Genomic DNA, 19,719 nt, shown 5'->3' on the forward strand with positions numbered 1-19,719 from the left:
TTCTTGAATTATTATAAGGGATCATCTTACTTACTACCGTCGTTCTAAGCAAATAAGATGCAAAACATGATAAACATCACATGCAATCAAATAGTGACATGATATGGCCAATATCATTTTGCTCCTTTGATCTCCATCTTCGGGGCACCATGATCATCTTCGTCACCGGCATGACACCATGATCTCCATCATCATGATCTCCATCATTGTGTCTTCATGAAGTTGTCACGCCAACGATTACTTCTACTTCTACAGCTAACACGTTTAGCAATAAAGTAAAGTAATTTACATGGCGTTATTCAATGACACGCAGGTCATATAAAATAATAAAGACAACTTCTATGGCTCCTGCCGGTTGTCATACTCATCGACATGCAAGTCGTGATTCCTATTACAAGAATATGATCAATCTCATACATCACATATATCATTCATCACATCTTCTGGCCATATCACATCACATAGCACATGCTGCAAAAACAAGTTAGACGTCCTCTAATTGTTGTTGCAAGTTTTTTTTACGTGGCTTGAATAGGTTTCTAGCAAGAACGTTTCTTACCTACGTAAAACCACAACGTGATGTGCCAATTTCTATTTACCCTTCATAAGGACCCTTTTCATCGAATCCGACCGACTAAAATGGGAGAGACAGACACCCGCTAGCCACCTTATGCAACTAGTGCATGTCAGTCGGTGGAACCTGTCTCACGTAAGCGTACGTGTAAGGTCGGTCCGGGCTGCTTCATCCCACAATGCCGCCGAAACAAGATAAGACTAGTAGCGGCAACAAGAATTGGCAACATCTACGCCCACAACTGCTTTGTGTTCTACTCGTGCACAGTAACTACGCATAGGCCTGGCTCATGATACCACTGTTGGGGATCGTAGCAGAATTTTAAAATTTTCCTACGCTCACCAAGATCCATCTATGGAGTATACTAGTAACGAGGGGAAAGGAGAGCATCTACATACCCTTGTAGATCGCGAGCGGAAGCGTTCCAATGAACGAGGTTGATGGAGTCGTAATCGTCGTGATCCAAATCACCGATGACCGAGTGCCGAACGGACGGCACCTCCGCGTTCAACACACGTACGGAGCAGCGACGTCTCCTCCTTCTTGATCCAGCAAGGGGGAAGGAGAGGTTGATGGAGATCCAGCAGCACGACGACGTGGTGGTGGATGTAGCGGGATCTCGGCAGGGCTTCGCCGAGCTTCTGCGAGAGGGAGAGGTGTTGCATGGGAGGAGAGAGGCGCCAAAGGCTGTCGTATTGCTGCCCTCCCCCCCTTTATATAGGCCCCCTGGGAGGGGGGCACCGGCCAGAACCCATCTGCATGGGGGGGGGAGGGCGGCGGCCAGGGGGGAGACTTGCCCCCCAAGGCAAGTGGGGCGCCCCCCACCCTAGGGTTTCCAACCCTAGGCGCAGGGGGAGGCCCATGGGGGGCGCCCCAGCCCACTAAGGGCTGGTTCCCTTCCCACTTCAGCCCATGGGGCCCTTCGGGATAGGTGGCCCCACCCGGTGGACCCCCGGGACCCTTCCGGTGGTCCCGGTACAATACCGGTGACCCCCGAAACTTTCCCGGTGGCCGAAACTTGACTTCCTATATATAATTCTTCACCTCCGGACCATTCCGGAACTCCTCGTGACGTCCGGGATCTCATCCAGGACTCCGAACAACTTTCGGGTTTCCGCATACTCATATCTCTACAACCCTAGCGTCACCGAACCTTAAGTGTGTAGACCCTACAGGTTCGGGAGACATGCAGACATGACCGAGACGCCTCTCCGGTCAATAACCAACAGCGGGATCTGGATACCCATGTTGGCTCCCACATGTTCCACGATGATCTCATCGGATGAACCACGATGTCGAGGATTCAATCAATCCCGTATACAATTCCCTTTGTCAATCGGTATGTTACTTGCCCGAGATTCGATCGTCGGTATCCCAATACCTTGTTCAATCTCGTTACCGGCAAGTCTCTTTACTCGTACCGCAATGCATGATCCCGTGACTAACTCCTTAGCCACATTGAGCTCATTATGATGATGCATTACCGAGTGGGCCCAGAGATACCTCTCCGTCATACGGAGTGACAAATCCCAGTCTCGATCCGTGCCAACCCAACAGACACTTTCGGAGATACCCGTAGTGTACCTTTATAGTCACCCAGTTACGTTGTGACGTTTGGCACACCCAAAGTACTCCTACGGTATCCGGGAGTTGCACGATCTCATGGTCTAAGGAGAAGATACTTGACATTGGAAAAGCTCTAGCAAACGAACTACACGATCTTTGAGCTATGCTTAGGATTGGGTCTTGTCCATCACATCATTCTCCTAATGATGTGATCCCATTATCAATGACATCCAATGTCCATAGTCAGGAAACCATGACTATCTGTTGATCAACGAGCTAGTCAACTAGAGGCTTACTAGGGACACGTTGTGATCTATGTATTCACACATGCATTATGATTTCCGGATAACACAATTATAGCATGAACAATAGACAATTACCATGAACAAAGAAATATAATAATAACCATTTATTATTGCCTCTAGGGCATATTTCCAACAGAGGTAATGGTCAAAATGGTGGAAGTGGCGGTGGCGAAGGTGGAGGAGGCGGAAACAGCGATGGACACTTGTAACATCTTCTTTACCAATCATTGTATGAAAATGGAGTTCAATCCGGTCTACTGCCTACATGTCTTTGACCCGGATGTCACAAGTTGCAACTAAACTTTTATCTACTATTATCCATGATTTTTCTTCTTAAGCATATTATATATTTCTGTGCACGTATTTAACAAAGCTTAATAGAAGGTGCATCGTCATAGTCAATGTTACTGTGGTGCAATTGTGTTTCTTAAATGGTGAGACATTACGACGTTTTGTAATATCAATTGTAACATGGATCATCCAATTGATTTGAATGCACTGTATTGTTGGAAATCTTGATGATGTTTTACAATAGTGAGGTGATTACGTTAATATAGTATGCGTGAATCATGATTAAATATATAGTTTGGAGTTTAAAGTCAAATAGTGATAATTCAACTTGGTTGAAATCTTTTTAAATTCTCCAGTCCGTAATAAAACCTTTTCATATTTCATAGTGGCTACTTGCATCAACACGGATTTGTGGAACATGGTTCCATGGGAACCCCTTATGAATTGTAAATTCAGAAAAAAATACTAGGATTTTTTCAAAAAAATACCTGATTTTTTTTGTAACATACATGGTCGATCGGTATGCTCACATAAGAAGTTTAATGAAGAAATTGCACCCATTTTATTTTGGGCAAAATGGTGAAATAAAAGCTATATTTAAAACCACTATTTCAATGAATAGTCAGGTAGGATTCTATTTTTTTCACTGTGAACTTTTCTATACTGAAATTTTCACAAAACTACAACAGAAATTGTTATAATTTGGGTCGTACAACAAACAAAGAAATGGACGCTACACTTCGGCCGAGTGATGAATCAATTGGATCAGCCGCCTCAGCAGCCATTGGATGGTGCACGAGACAGCCGTCTCCCGTCTCGCTAGCCTCAACCTTTGCAACAGGGCCATGTTGCACTCAGGGACTTTGTAACACAAACCTCATTGCGCTCACAAGGTCATCAGGCACCACATGGGCCTTTGGTCGCCTATTGCAACATGGATCATGTTGAGGTCATCCATTGCAATATAGACCACGTCGTGATCACTTCTAGCTTGCATGACGTGGGTCTTTGGTCATCCATTGCAACATGGATCATGTTACAGTCATCCATAACAACATGGACCATGTTACGGTCACCTCCAACTTGCATAGTGTGGGCCTTTGCTCACCCATTACAACATGGACAATGTTGCGGCAACCCATTGGAACATGGACCATGTTGAGGTCACATATGGACATGGTCTTTTAGGCCAGAACTGCCTCCTGCGCTGATGACTACCTTGCACCACCACCACCACCTGGCTTAACGACATAGCCGACGGCAACCTTGCTACATCGTCGCCAGCCTCTACAGCAAAGTTGTTGGCTGGCATGGATTCGAGCTCACGTGCCTGGCATCCATCCATGGCACTGAGGGTCTCCAACTAGAACTCCATCTCTGAGTAGGTCCACGGAACGAGCTCTATGTGGGCTGGAGGAGGAGGAGGGGGTCGCTCGGGAAGAGGACACATCAGGGGATGAGGCGTTGTGGGTCTCCACTTGAGCTCCACCGCCTGATCCCATCCATGGCACGAGTAGAATGGTAGAGTTGAGGAAGAAGGGGGTGCGATGAGTGGGGACCCATGAGATATGTGACACCCGAACGAGGTGGTCGACGAGGTGTGAGTAATCCATCAGTTTATTATAAGCATTTCCCAACAAAAAAATGGTGCGCACATTATGAGGAGACTGCCCGGGTGCTCAAGCATAGGTTCGAGCGCATACACCCTATGCAGATAAAAAGGCTAATATTTGGGCCAGTTTGAACATGCCATGAATTTTTGGGCCTTGTAGATAGTGTAGCCTAATGCATACATGTTTGTGCAGATCATTTTAAGGGGCGCCCCTATACCTCTCCTTCAGCGAGTGTAACATCCGACTCGCTGAAGGGGGCGAGCAAGATGGGCCAGCCCACATGCACGCAAGGCCACAATCTATTTTTGTTTATGTTTTCTTTTTGGTTTTTTGCTTAATTTTTGAACTTTGTTTATACTTTCAAATATTCTGAATATATATATTACAAAAAAAATTTGGAAAATATTGAATAAGTATTCGAAAAATGTTGAACAATGATCTGAAAAATGTTGAACAAGTATTTAAAAAATGTTAATCAAGCATTTGGAAAATGTTGAACAAGTATTTGAAAAAATTTGTTAAATAAGCATTCATAAAATGTTGAATAAGTATTTGAAAAATGTAATCAAGCATTCGGAAAATGTTGAACGTGTACAATTTTTTTAACATGTTTTAGAAAATTGATGATTTTTTATCATGTATATAAAATGTTAATAAAGAATTTTAAAAAATATTGAACAAGTATTTAAAAAATGTTAATCAAGCATTTTGGAAATGTTAAATGCGTATAGAAAAAAATTGACCATGTACTAAAAAATAATAAAAATTTGATCATGTATATAAAATAAAAAAACGAAGAAGAAAAAAGAAAAGAAACAGGAAAATTAAGGAAAAAGACTAAGAAAAAACGGCTCTTCTTACCTCAAGAAGAATGCCCCCTACTACTAACCACGAACCCCAGGTGGGTGGAGTGGCTAGCAGCGACGTCCTTCTACCTTGAGGTGTCGGGTTTGATCCCCCACGCCTGCGTTCTGTCTCGCTTAATGCGAGACATAGCTGTCGCGCATTTTAGGTGGATTGGGTCGTGGAATCTACACAATAGTGTATTTTCAGACACAATCACCTACTTTAACAAAAAACATAGTCGATTACGATTGCAGAATCAGTGTCGCTCGGCCATCCGATTTACAAAGGGTCACTTTTATTTATTGCACGAAACAGGAGGATGTGGTACTTTCAAAATAGCACTGAGCCAGGATCGTACAAAATATAGAAAAAAAAATGGCTGATGCCGGAGAGTCAAGGAAGTTTCGCGCTATGTTTCTCCTAAAATTTTACAAAAGAAAACCCAGCAAGCACTAGAACAGAAAGGAACACCTGGATTTTCAGATACCACACCGTACTAAAAAGATACTCCCTCCATCCCATTATGTTAGCTTGCAAAATGGTGTTACATATGGGATTGAGGGAGTACTACCAAAAACGAGTGATAAGCTCGCAACGAAAAGACAGAAGGTGGGACGACAGAGAAAGAAAGAGGATGGAACGCGATTGCGGTAAGGGTTACAAATTTACAAAAAATATTGATGACCTGTTTTATTAAAATTGAGCGCAATTATAAGCAAAAGTCAACTCCCTAACATTGAACTATTAAGTTGAATGTTATGACAGTGAGGCCCATATGTCAGCCTTTGCCCCACCAAGTGTAAAAAGCAAAATGTAAAGAGATCACCACAGTGAAAAGGCAAGAAACACTAAATATTTTTACTTATTTATTGTCAATCATAATGCATCAGTGTGCATACTATCTGCACTGGTGGCTCTATAAGACAGTTTGTAATTGTGAGAACATATGTATTCTTTTAGAGCATCTACAACCAAAGCCCCCATACTCACCTCAAACGTCCACGCGGTCTTCCCAGTCATTGACTGGACAAGAAGATGTTTCTAATCGGACCAGGCAAACCCGGCACAAACGCCCGGGCTAACCACCGCCCATATCCAGCCCATATGTGGGGTGGATATGGTATGCCTGGACGTGCCCGCCACATCAGACTTACGGGCGGGACCCACACAAAAAACTCAACGGTCCGATGGGTGGTTCCTCCAAATTTAGGTTAGGATGCATTCATGGCGGCGCGCCGAGGGATTAAGTCCTGCTATTTAAGCCGGATGGTGGACGTGCTCGCGGAGTTCGAGCTCGTCCAAGTGGAAGAGGAGGTGGAGCAGCAGGCAATCCTGGACTCCATACACTCGGAGTCGAGGCGAAAGCCAGTTGCCACTTCCTCCACAAGGTGGCTGTTGCATGTCTTTATATGGAAATGGGGATCGTGAAATGGAGAGTGTGGTTGTGGGAGGTGAAGTATGTGGGAGGGCTCAATTTTGCTATGTGTGGCTGTAGGGGCTTCTTTGGTTAAAGCTCCAAGATGCTCTTACACACTATACAAATTCATACGGAGTAGCTAGTTAGCACCACTGCTATGCAAACATTCAAAAGGTGGGAGTAAAATCTTGTTGAGTTCTGAAGCAGTTTAATTCGGCAGTCCTATATTTCTCCTCAACAAAGGAAAACCAATTTTCTTTTTTTTAAAAGAACGCTATTCGGAGCCGATTTTGTCATTTTATATGAGGCCCTCAGATGTGCAAACAATCTGAAATTTTTGCATTACCATCTTATTAGCTGCCTAAAAATTCAGTTTTTTTTCGAAATTTTAAATATATTTTCTCCCGAATTTACTGTTCATTGAGTGTAGATGAGACCGGGCACCGTTTTGAATCTTCGCGTATACATACTTTCTCTCCGGAAAAGAGAAAAAAATAATCACAAGTGACATGGAGTTATGGACGGTCCCAAGGGTCTCACGAAGTGCCTCCAACACCATGTCACGCGAGCGCCGCAGCAGCATCAACCAAATGCGACGATCCATCACATCCGCATTACCAAAACGGTGGTGTCTCGTCCAAAACCAGCAACAAGTTAGGGGGAGCACGGCGGTACGTGATCACCGTTCGGGACGGCACCATGGGCAAGCAAACCGGACCGCCGCGGCACCTTCGCGGAAGTTTCGTGCCGGTGGCAAGCGGAACCGTGCACCAGAACGGGAGGGGCACACGATCAGACTTCAGACTGCAACGGAAAGAAACCAGTCGAAAAAGAGGCAAGGCAAAGCTCGCAATGAAGAAGAGAGAGGGCTAGAGAGAGAGAAGAGGAGAGAGGGGTGGGGTGGGGGGTTCTGCCACCCTCTGATCGCCTCACCAACCCGTCCAGCCTTCCCCTGCCAAGCGAGAAAGCCAAAAGTAAAGGCGAGGGAGGGAGAGAAACCGCACCGGGAAGCCAAGGATTCACCCCTCCCCCTACTCCTCCTCCTCGGCCGCTCCTCCCCCAATCCCACCGACGAGCCCGCCGCCCGGGCCAATCCGATCCACCGCGCCGCCGCCCTCCTCCTGCATTGGCCTCCGGTACCTTGCTTCCTGCTCTGTTTCTTCCCCTGCTGCGTTCTTTTTTTCCATTTCTTGCTTTACCCTGCAATCCATGCCTAGGCCGCCCCTGTTCTCGCCATGATTTTTCATGTTCCGCCCCCGTAGTCTCGCCGTGTGTTCGTCGCGGCATGCCAGCATCGTTCCTGTAGGGTCTCCAATCGCTCTTGGCAGGGTAGGGAAATTGGGGTTTCTGTTTGTTTTTTTCTAGCGCTAAAACCCTCCCGGAAACCGCAGCGCAGGGGATCCGCCCGCCCGCTCGCCCGTCCGTCCGTCCGTCCGTCCAAGAACGCCGTGTCCTGGCACGGCATCTTGCCTGCGCGGCGTACCAGTGGGTGGCTTCTTGTTCTTGTGAGGGTTTCAGCCAGGACGGCGTTGTTTCACAACGGGGACCAAACCAACACGTGTGTGTGGGGTGCCTTCTCTAGCGGCGCCCATGGATGGCTCTGTTCTTCAGACGTGTGCATGTATGGTAGCGAAATTTCCTGTGCACAAATCGTGTAGTTGGAGATGCTCTTGCTGGCATTAGACTTGTTGGAGTAAGTGACTGGGAGAAGGATGGGGATCCTCAAGTGTTTTCACTTTTCAGGCAGGCGTGTTTGATTGTTAGTAAATCTGCAAGTTTTTAATGCTTAGTGGAACATCATGCCCGGGGAGAACCTCTGATTCTCATGTTCGAGTTGCAAGAAATATATGTAAATGGTTCGGTCGAAAGCCGTGTTTCATTGCAAAATCAGGCAGTGTAGACCCACAAGGTGGGAAATGGGAATGGACAGCTTATGGGGCCCAATTGCTGGTTACTGAAATTGAATAGTGTTTAGCCATATTTGTGCTGTCATTAGATGTCCCTCTTTGTGTTTCCTGCGACTCCTCTTTTGGCAATTGTTGATTGTCTTCAGTTCAGCGTGTTAGTTTGTACAAACTTCTACAGCTAGGAAATAGGAACTAATATGTTGAGCTGTGTTTTTATTTCATCGATGAAATATAGGTAGGGACTCCCCTGCTGATTTCCTATAGGAAAAAAATGAGCTTCTGATCATGATTGATGATTGGCTTCATACCATCAAATTGCTGCCTTATCTTACAGTTTTATACAGTATATGACTGCACCTGCCAGAAAGCATGTTCTAGATTCTTCTCTTTGGAACCTACAAGGTGGGAAATGGGAATGGATTGCATATGGGGCCAATTTGTGCTGTCATTACATGTCCGTGTTTGTGTTTCCTCCGAATCCTCTTTTGGCAATTGCTGATTGTCTTCAGTTCAGCATGTTAGTATGTATGAACATCTACAGGTAGGAACTAGTAATATGTTAGCTGTATTTTTATTTCATCGGTGAAATATAGGTACGGACTCCCCTGCTGATTTCCTTAAGGGAAAAAAATGAGCTTCTGATCATGATTGATGATTGGCTTTATACCATCGCATTGTTGTCTTTATGTTACAGTTTTATACAATATATAACTGCACCTGCCAGAAGGCATGTTCTTAAAAAGCATGTTCTAGATTCCTCTCTTTGGATTTGAGTTAGTATTTAATCTCCTGACCCTTTTTCGTTCTGATTGTTTCATGGTATCAAAGAAAACCAATGAATTTGTGGATGGGGAAGGTACAGAGTAAGAATGTTCCAGCCTATGATGGAGCAATTTTTCTGTGCAACCACCTGACCAGGAAGGAGTGCTTTCACAGAAAGCTTTTTGGCCTTTCATCTAAATGTACTGAGTTTATACATAAAGTTAAATCTGGCGCGACACTATTCCTGTATGATGTTGAGCAGCGTAAGCTTCATGGGGTGTTTGAAGCAACTTCAGATGGAGCCATGAATATCATTCCTGATGCATATGCCTCATCAGGGTTTCAGTATCCTTGTCAGGTATGAGTATGTTCTACACATACCAAGCATAGTCATCCATTTCATTTATTTCAGGGTTTCTATGAAATTTCTCAGTGCCATGTCTTTGATAATCCATCTGGAACCTCTATCCTCCACTTGTTCCATATTTCACACTGATTCATATCTTACCGATGGTAAAAAGAAATTGTCAGCAAATTTCTGTATTGCTTGGAAATTTGCCCTTCCTGGCATATTATGGGAGACAGACTAATACTTTTCCTGCTATGTTCACTAAATACAGATACGCTTTAAGAGGATTTGGTTTTGCAAGCCTTTGATGGAAAGTGAATTTGAAGATGCAGTACAGGATAATTATTACTTCGCAAGAAACAAGTTTAATTACGGTTTGACACATCAACAGGTCTGTTTCAGAGTCTTCTGGTGTTATGTTAATTTATGTTAGCTACTGATCCCAGGGTGTTTCTTTGATACAGGTTGTAAAGCTTCTTCACTTGTTTTCTTCAAGGAACAGATTACAGCCTCGTCAAAATCCAAGGTTACAGGTTGAACCTCCAAGGGAGTCTGACATTTCTTCTGTGGTTAACCAAACTGATAACCACTCCGGTTCAAATAGTTCACATGGTTCATTGAAAAGCGCCTGTCAAACATGTACCTCCTCCAGTGTTGGGGAACATGCAGCATCGCCGAGTCACAAGTTATCTGAGCCTATGTCATTAAAGCACAGAGAGTTACAACTAGACATCTCTGATGTGGCTAAGTCCAACAGCTCAAGATCTTCCTTGCACACTGCAGCAAATACAGACGTTGTCACCGAACCTGGCACCCAAGAAGCAGTGGATGACAAGTTTACTGATGATTATATACCACTACAGCTGGAGGATGATACTTCAGACGGTGTTGATACTCTATTTGATTTGCTTGGAGATGAGAGCCACTCTTCAGAATCGAAAGGCAGTAGTGACTCTGAAGAGAACACAGCTTTCCACCAACCATGTGTCAGGAAGAAAGATGATTGCCATCAGCCCCTGGCAGATTCAAAGCTTCGCGCTGACATTGAAGGGCGAAAAAGCGTGTTTGCTCGGTTAATGGGAAGACCTGAATCTTTTGTTCAAAGACAGAAGTTCAAGACCAAACCATTCCCATCAAAGAATGCTAAGTCTTTCAGTTCCCCTAATCAGAGGAGAAAACGGCGGAGGGCACAGCAGAGCAAGTCCTTTCCATGTGATAATCGTGCAACGTTGTGTATGCCTTCAGCTCATAAGATGATAAAAGGTCCAGCATTGGACTATTCATTTGTCTGGGACGATGACAGAAGATCCAACAAGTTCTCTGGTGGAAAACCAAGCAACATTCAGAGAGTCCTGTGGAATGCATCTACTAAAGAACCTGATCGATATGGTGCATGCAAAAGGCTGTTTGTTTCTGAAGGCAGTAAAAAATTGATCGGGTCCTCTGACAGAATGTCAAATAAACCCCCACTGTTTGCTGAAGTACATGAGAGATGCAAAGTCACTGTTGAAGAAAAAACCAGGACCCCTTTCTTGGATTTTAAGCGGCATGCTAAGGATCTAAATGTTGAAGGAGGAGATCCAGATTATACGGCCGATGTTGAGGAAGCAGCAACGAAGAAGACACGGTTAGCAAGTGCATCTTACCATGGAGACGAGGATGAAAGTGAAACTGCATTGGTTCCAAAACAAACCAGACCTATGGACATGCTGACAGTATCAGATGAGAACTGCAAACTCAATAGCATCAGTTTGTTATCTAATGACACATGTACTCAGATGGCTGGAGCTTATCTCGAAACCGAAGTGCAACTGAAAGATGAACAGCAAAGAATCCAAGGCTGCCGTGAAGATGTTACAGGTGATACTGAGAACATGCCGACAGTATCAGATGAGAACTGTAAACTCGATAACATCAGTTTGTCATCTAATGACAACTGTACTCAGATGGCTGGAGCTTATCGCGAAACCAAAATGCAACTGCAAGATGAACAGCAAAGGAGCGAAGGCTATTGTGAAGATGTCACAGGTGAAAAATCATCGCTCGGAGATTCTGGAAATGCACAGCTGTTTCGCAAGCTCAGTTTTGGTGACATGCAGACCATTGTTGAAACTGGCATTGAGGTGGGTTTTGGCCATGTGGACACTGAAACGTCCCTCCAAGAGAAACAAAACCAAAGTGGTAGGAGCTGCTATGGAGTGGTTGATACAGATACAACGTTGATCATCGAAAATCCTGAAACCATGGAATCCTTGCCCAACCATGATGAGGATGGAACTTTTGAAATGGTGGCAACTGATCACCAGGACACCAGTACCCTCCCTCAGGGCAAAGATGGTGAAGCTACAAACCAACTGACAGACTCTGAAGATGATAAAGATAGTACCAACAACTTGTCGCCGAACAGACGTCGAAGCACTTCACCTCCTCGTGATCTTGAGTTGAGCAAAGAAGAGGAGATGCGATACCAAAGTTACGGAACAAAACATGGAGCAGCCCATGAAATCTCAGACTCCAGTGACTCATTTGCGATCTGCGCCGAGGGTTATGGAAGCCAGATTGGGATGTCAACTGACAGCACCTCTATTCATCTGGTCATCAACGAACTTGGAACAAACTCGGAGTCCAGGACAAGTTTCTTCGACGGCTCCTGTGACAAAGAATCAAATAAACACCCGCTGTTTGCTGAAGTACATGAGATCTGCAAAGTCACTGTTGAAGAAGAAATCAGGAGCCCTTTCTTGGACTTTACACGGTGTGCCAAGGATCCAAATGTTGAAGGAGGAGATCCTACTGCCGATGTTCAGGAAATAGCAACGAAGAAGATGCGGTTAGCAAGTGCATCTTACCATGGAGAGGAGTATGAAAGTGAAACTGCATTGGTTCCAAAAGACACCAAACCTATGGACATGCTGACAGTATCTGATGAGAACTGTAAACTCAAGAGCATCAGTCTGTCATCTAATGACACCAGTGCTCAGATGGCTGGAGCTTATCTCGAAACCGAAGTGCCACTGCACGATGAACAGAAAAGGATCCAAGACTGCTGTGAAGATGTTACAGGTGATACAGAGAACATGCCGACAGTGTCAGATGAGAACTGTAAACACACGAGCATCCGTTTGTCATCGAATAACACATGTACTCAGATGGACGGAGCTTATCTCGAAACCGAAGTGCAGCTGCAAGATGAACAGCAAAGGATCCAAAGCTACCGTGAAGCTTTTACCGGTGACACTGAGAAAAAGCTAACAGTATCAGATGAGAACTGTAAACTCAATATCATCAGTTTGTCATCTTATGACACCTGTACTCAGATGGCTGGAGCTTATGTTGAAACCGAAGTGCAACTGCAGGATGAACAGCAAAGGATCAAAGGCAGCTGTGAAGATGTCACAGGTGATAAATCATCGGTTCTCGGAGATTCGGGAGATGCACACCTGTTTCGCAGGCTCAATTTCGGTGACATGGAGACCATTGTTGAAACTGGCAGCAGGGTGGGTTTTGGCCATGTGGACACTGAAACATCCCTCAAAGAGAAACAAAACCAAAGTTCTAGGAGCTGCCATGGAGTGGTTAATACGGATACAACGTTGATCATCGAAAATCCTGAAACCATGGAATCCTTGCCCAGCCATGATGAGGATGGAACTTTGGAAACGGTGGCTACTGATCCTCAGGACACCGGCACCCTCCCTCAAGGCAAAGATGGTGAAGCTACGAACCCACTGACAGGCTCTGAAGATGATGAAAATACTACTTCCAACGCCCTGTCCCCGAACAGACGTCGAAGCAGTTCACCTCCTCATGATGTTGAGTTGAGCAAAGCAGAGGAGATGCAGTACCAAAGTTACCAAGCCAAACATATAGCAGCTGCCCATGAAATGTCGGACTCGACGGACTCATTTGTGGTCTGCGCCGAAGATTACGGAAGCAAGATTGGGATGTCAACTAACAGCACCTCTGTTCATCTGGTCATCAACGAACTTGGAACAAACACGGAGTCCATGACAAGTTTCTTCGACAGCTCTTGTGACAGAGAATCAAATAAACCCCTATTTGCTGAAGTACATGAGAGCTGCAAAGTCATTGTTGAAGAAGAAATCAGTACCCCTTTCCTGGACTTTAAGCGGCGTGCTAAGGATCCAAATGTTGAAGGAGGAGATTCTGATTATACCGCCGATGTTCAGGAAGCAGCAAGGAAGAAGACGCGGTTAGCAAGTGCATCTTACCATGGAGAGGAGTATGAAAGTGAAACTGCATTGGTTCCAAACGACACCAAACCTATGGACATGCTGACAGTATCAGATGAGAACTGTAAACTCAAGAGCATCAGTTTGTCATCTAATGACAGATGTACTCAGCTGGCTGGAGCTTATCTTGAAACCAAAGTGCAGCTGCAAGATGAACAGCAAAGGATCCAAGGCTGCTGCGAAGATGTTGCTGGCAATACCGAGAACATGCTGAAAGTATCAGATGAGAACTGTAAACTCAATAGCATCTGTTTGTTATCTAATGACACCTATACTGAGATGCCTGGAGCTTATCTCGAAGCCGAAGAACAGCGAAGGATCCAAGGCTGCTGCGAAGATGTGACAGGTGATAAATCATCGATTCTCGGAGATTCTGGAAATGCAAACCTGTTTCACAGGCTTGGTCTCGGTGACATGCAGGCCATTGTTGAAACTGGCAGTGAGGCTGGTTTCGGCCATGTGGACACTGAAACATCCCTCCAAGAGAAGCAAAACCAAAGTGCTAGGAGCTGCTCTGGAGGGGTTAATGCAGATAAAATGTTGATTGTCGAAAACTCTGAAACCATGGAATCATCGCCCAGCCATGATGAGGATGGAACTTTGGAAATGGTGGCTACTGATCATCAGGACACAATTACCCTCATGATCCTTGGAATCCCTCAGGGCAAAGATGGTGAAGCTGCAAACCCACTGACAGGCTCTGAAGATGATGAAGGTACTACTAGCAACACCATGTCACCGAACAGACGTCGAAGCAGCTCGCCTCCCCATGATCTTGAGTTGAGGAAAGCAGAGGAGATGCGATGCCAAAGTTACCAAACCAAAAATGTGGCAGCTGCTCATGAAATGTCTGACTCCACGGACTCATTTACGGTCTGCGGCAAGGGTTACGGAAGCAAGAGTGGGGTATCAACTGACAGCACCTCTGTTCACCTTGTTGTCAACGATTTCCTTGGCACAAACTCGGGGTCCAGGTCGAGCTTCTTCGACGGCTCCTCGAGCGAGCCTGCTGAGATGATCATGCTCTCGCATGACCCCGGCGTGGAGATGGAACCGCACTGACCGTGCCGCTGCTGCTGCGGCGGCACTACCTGGGAGGAGATTTGCACCGGCAACGCCAACAAACCGGCTTCGTCTTTATTAATTCCTGCAAAGCAACAAGATTTATCCGAACTTGTGTATGTAACACTTTCTGGATTTTCCAAGCACCTCTGCCTGAAACGAAACATAGAATTGCTGTAACACAGAATTCTCCGTGGTTGCCTCCTTGTGTTTACTTGCGCTGGCTGGGGTCATGGGGATATGACCTGTGATCTGATCTGGTCGTCGGCCATTGCATTGCGTTGCGTTCCTGACGCAGCAGAAGCAGGGAGCAGTGACAGCGGCGGTGAACGGATACGGATGGCCGTGCGGCAGCGTTCGCGCCGGCGCCGGCGCCGTGCAGGGAGCAGTGACAGAACCCGAGAACAAATCCATGAACAAGATGGTAAAAAAAAATCGATGAGACGATACAAATTGGCACCGAAACGAGGACGAATTCAGTGCCAAACCTCAAGATCCGATGCAAAATTCACGGGGTTCGAACCTTTCGTTTAGATCTCCCGTCCCGGCAAATGACGGTGAACAGAGGAGGCATCGGTCCATCTGGTGCGTCGATCTTCACCCGTGGCGGCGCATCGTAGCCGTCCATCTCCCACCCGGCGTACATCTTCGCCTCGAAGCAATCTTCAGCGTCGATTTCTTCGGGCCTCGTCAGTTTCGTCAGGTGCGGAGAAGCAGGGACCTGACAACCGACCCCTGCCGAATAAGTAGTAGATCACAGCGAGGGAGGCGATCTTGTGGTTCGGCCGAGCCAGCCAAACCCTAAGAATGGCGCCGACCACGCAGGACGAGGCGTCGGGATCCAGGTCGAGGGCAAGGAGGCGGCGGCGCACCCCGGTGACCGATCGGTCGGGGGAGGCCCAACCGGAAGCTGCGCCGCCATCGCAGCGAGGCAAGAGGAGAGCCTCCCCGGAGCCGTCGCCATCAGCATCACATCACAGCGGCGACGCAAGAGGAAAGCCCCCGTGGACGACGGCCAACGGCAGCGTTTGGCCGGCTGGCGGGCCGGCATGACCTCGACGCGGGGGTGGCTGCTAGGCAATTGGGGCGGCATGGTGTGCGGCGTCTGCCTAGGTCTTGGGCGGCGCTGTGGCCGGTGATCGCCGCGGGCGCTGCAGAGGGTGGCCGTGCATGGCCTGCTACGTGACGTGACGGCATTGCTGCTGTTCGAATTGAAGTTTGGTTGGGTTTGAGTGCACGGGAGGAGGTGAGCAACCCCAATTATAGCGATTTCCGTTCCAAAATTCCAATTAGGTTCCACTTAGGTTTCCCTTTGTCGTGCTCATTCCAAATTGCTTTGCCATGCTCCTCCCAAGTAGCTAGTTTGATGTTCCTGTAAGAGCTGGTGCCCACAGAACTATCACTTTTGTTAAAGCAGGAATCGAGCCTTTTATCAAAGAAGGTTATCTAACATTTTACAGTAATATGCTCACTTGTGGTTCTATTCATGTATTTAACACTGTAACTTCATTTTCTTAGGTATACTCCATTTTTCCCATTGTGGTGGGTGGTTGTGAATTCGCAGTAGGCCGACCAGTCATGCAGCAGCGCCGGTGATTCCCGGCGTCAGGTTTCTTTGACCGCTGGCTTGCTTGTTGATGTGGTTTGCATGTCCTACCATCAAAGACGGTTGGTAACCAGGTCTTCGTCGATGGAGCTCTCCAGTATCACCCCCTCTCCATAAATTTGCAGGAGTATGTGTCCATTTATCCTAATAATATGTTTGATTTAGTTAAGAAGTTTAAGTATCTGCATTTTAATAATCATGTCCCAACAGGCATAGGCTAGGCATTGCAGTTTCAGTTTTGATCTCCTCCTCCAGTTTATTTGTTTTGGTTATAGATGTCCTACAAGCTTAATACTCGACACTAATATCTTTTTGCCTAGTTGGTATGTGTTCGAGCAGGTGTTGTCCTTGTTTTTGTTCATAGACCGTGTCAGTATTAGTTTACTTCTACTCGTCATGTAGATGCCATGGTTGATGGAAGAGTGTCCAACAATGCCGCATACCATGCACATCTTGCCTAAAAAGTTTGTTTTCTTCAAAAACTGAAGCTCTTCAATTTTGAAACTGGAAAGACTTAGTTTTATGCCCATAAGTCTGAATATGGAATTTGTGGCTTCTTTTCTATGGTTGGTTTTTTTGTTAGTACTAGCTTGTTCTAATGTAGACTATTGGCTTGCATGTTGCATCCCCTTCATTACTAATAAAAATCCCCGTCTACAAACTAGCTTGTATGCTATTATTAATTGTTTTCCTTAAAAAAACTGTATGAATTTTATCATGGATGTAAATTATCATGTCAAGATTTGAAATTCAAAATCCTAGAGATTTATGTTTACTTCTTGTTTAGGAGGAGAAATCAAAAGTTTAAGGTTCCATTAGTTCTTGTAGAATTTTTCTAATTTTAAACATTTACATAATTCTAATAGTTTATGTTCTCTTTGGTTTACTAATTCATCCAGATTAAGAAATTACAGTGTGTAAAACCTTTATTTTTCTAGTCCTTTTTTAGTGTGATGTTGTAACATGTCATTTTTGTATTTATATATTTATCGAAGTAATGAATGTAGAATTGATAAGTATGTCTAGAGGGGGTGATTAGACTATATACTAAGCACAATAATGCACTCTTTTCCCAAGTTTTAATTTCTTGTCAGAGTTTAGGCTTTTCTAGAAAGCTATAGAGCACCATACACCTGCAAGTCTAGAGTATAGAGCAGAAAGTAAAAGACAAGGAGGTAGAGTTGAGAGAATCGCAAACACAATTGGCTTGGTGAAGATTTTTTCTGTAATTCAGATAGTTGGTGTTATCTTACGTCCACGCTGATGGAGACTTCGATCCATGAAGGATGTAAGAGCACAAGGATCTTGGTTGCGAGATTTCACGGAGGATTGGTCCATTTAGGACACTCACCAACGACGTGTCCACGAAGGAGCAACCACACCTATTCCACCATGACTTACACCCACGAAGGACTAGCCTCCACTATGGTAGATCTTCAGGAAATAGGCGATCTTCGGGTCCATACAAACTTTTTGGCTTCTTCACAAACTTGAAGACTTCCAAGTACACCTAGTCGATTTAGGAGGCGCACACCCTCCAAAAGTAGCAAGATAGAGGTTGATTAGACAATGAATCCCTTGCTTTTGTGTTTCAAAAGATACACTCTCAAGATTTGGCTATGGATTTGAAGAGGTAGGAGTGGAAAGAAAGAGGGGACCAGATCTCAAAGGGTTTGATTGGATGGTTGGAGTAGATGTTCCTTTGAAATCAGCACAAGAAGGTGGAGTTCTCTCTCAAAACAAATGATTGGAGTGGAGCTTGCTTGAGTTGAACTGGTGGGATATGTGGGGGTATATGTAGGCTGGACCAGAAATCTGACAATTACACACATTTTTGCACATCTCGGAGGCTCCGGCTGATTTGCTCGGTGACTCCGTAATGAACAAAAGAGTCAACTTTTAGATGCATCAGTAGGCCCGAATGAAATAAAATGGTGGCTCCGAAGTGAGTACCTCAGTGGTGGCACACTCTGTTTACGCTTCAGAAGTTCCGACTGGAATGGGTCAGAATTTTCGATGTGTAAACAAAGTTTTCCAAGTTGCTTCCGTGGCTCCAAATGGAATGTTGAAAGATCCGTTTGAACTAGGGTTTGGAATCCATTTGTTTCGGTGGCTCCGAGTAGAAATGCTTTGGCAACACCGAGTTGCATGGAATTAGCTAGATATAGTTGAAAACTTTGAGTAGAATCCTTTAGCTTGTCCAATACTTGTCTTTAAGCATTTTCAGTGGTCACCTTCCATTCCAATGTTGTACCTAAAAGAACTTTTCCTGAAATATACTTTGAAGTGCCATTAGTTCTTTGAGCTTTGTTGACATGAATTACCAAAATTCACCTTGGAGATTTTGATCAAATATTCAATAAAATTACTATAATTCACCATTTATAAACAACGCTTTGAGAAGCATGTGGTATACAAGAGCTCCCCCTAAATTTGTGCATTATTTAAAATTTGCGCTTGAATGCAAATGCATAATTGGCTAGGTATACGAGAAACTTTTATATAGCACATGAAACTTGGTGGAGTGCGTCAACAAAATATAAATTATGTCAATGACCACAAAGGATGCACCAAAAGAGTATGTCAATGACCACAAAAGATGCATTAAAGAACAAACAACTAGCATATCCCAAACAAATTGTTTGGAGCACACTTGTAACTAGGGCATATCCTTTCAGTTAGAATAAGCTATTCTTCACCCTGATCGATCGATCGAGCACCATCTTGCATCCAACCAAGCCACCATTCTGCCGATCTAATCATCCTCAAAGGATATGCCCTAGTTGTAGGTGTGCTCTCAAACAAATTGTATTTGTCGGCAAAACTTTGTATAAAGCCATGAAAGATAGTCTCAGAGAGTATGACCTTCGAATTTTTCTTGGATTTGAAACTGAAAATCATTGAGAACACAAAGTTATTGATGCTTCTATGGATAGCGTGTACGCTTACCTTGCATTGCTAATGATAAGCGCCTCAAAATTACTAGGCATGCCATCCAGTGTGTTGTTTGTTTGCCGAATAGGTGTAGACACATTATTGTACCCGAGAAACATATTTAGAAAGAAGCATTATACAAACAAAAGTGAAAGATTGGCATCGATCAAGGAGCATGGTGCACCTTTTAATTGAGTAGATTGCAGTTTGATTTCTCCGCCAAGTGCTTCATAA

The 19,719-nt window shown here is 44.9% G+C and overlaps 1 protein-coding gene across 1 annotated transcript; it reads left to right on the forward strand.

Moving 5' to 3' along the window:
- Positions 1-7,475: 7,475 nt before the first annotated feature.
- Positions 7,476-15,132, forward strand: LOC123167692 (uncharacterized). The gene is made up of 4 exons (XM_044585547.1): positions 7,476-7,748; positions 9,348-9,639; positions 9,902-10,021; positions 10,095-15,132. Exons 2-4 carry the CDS (start codon positions 9,355-9,357, stop codon positions 14,943-14,945), a joined length of 5,256 nt encoding a protein of 1,751 aa, XP_044441482.1. The 5' UTR covers positions 7,476-7,748; positions 9,348-9,354; the 3' UTR covers positions 14,946-15,132.
- The last annotated feature ends 4,587 nt before the right edge of the window (positions 15,133-19,719 follow it).

The sequence above is a fragment of the Triticum aestivum genome, chromosome 7D (genome assembly GCF_018294505.1).
Source record: "Triticum aestivum cultivar Chinese Spring chromosome 7D, IWGSC CS RefSeq v2.1, whole genome shotgun sequence".
Taxonomy (NCBI): domain Eukaryota; kingdom Viridiplantae; phylum Streptophyta; class Magnoliopsida; order Poales; family Poaceae; genus Triticum; species Triticum aestivum.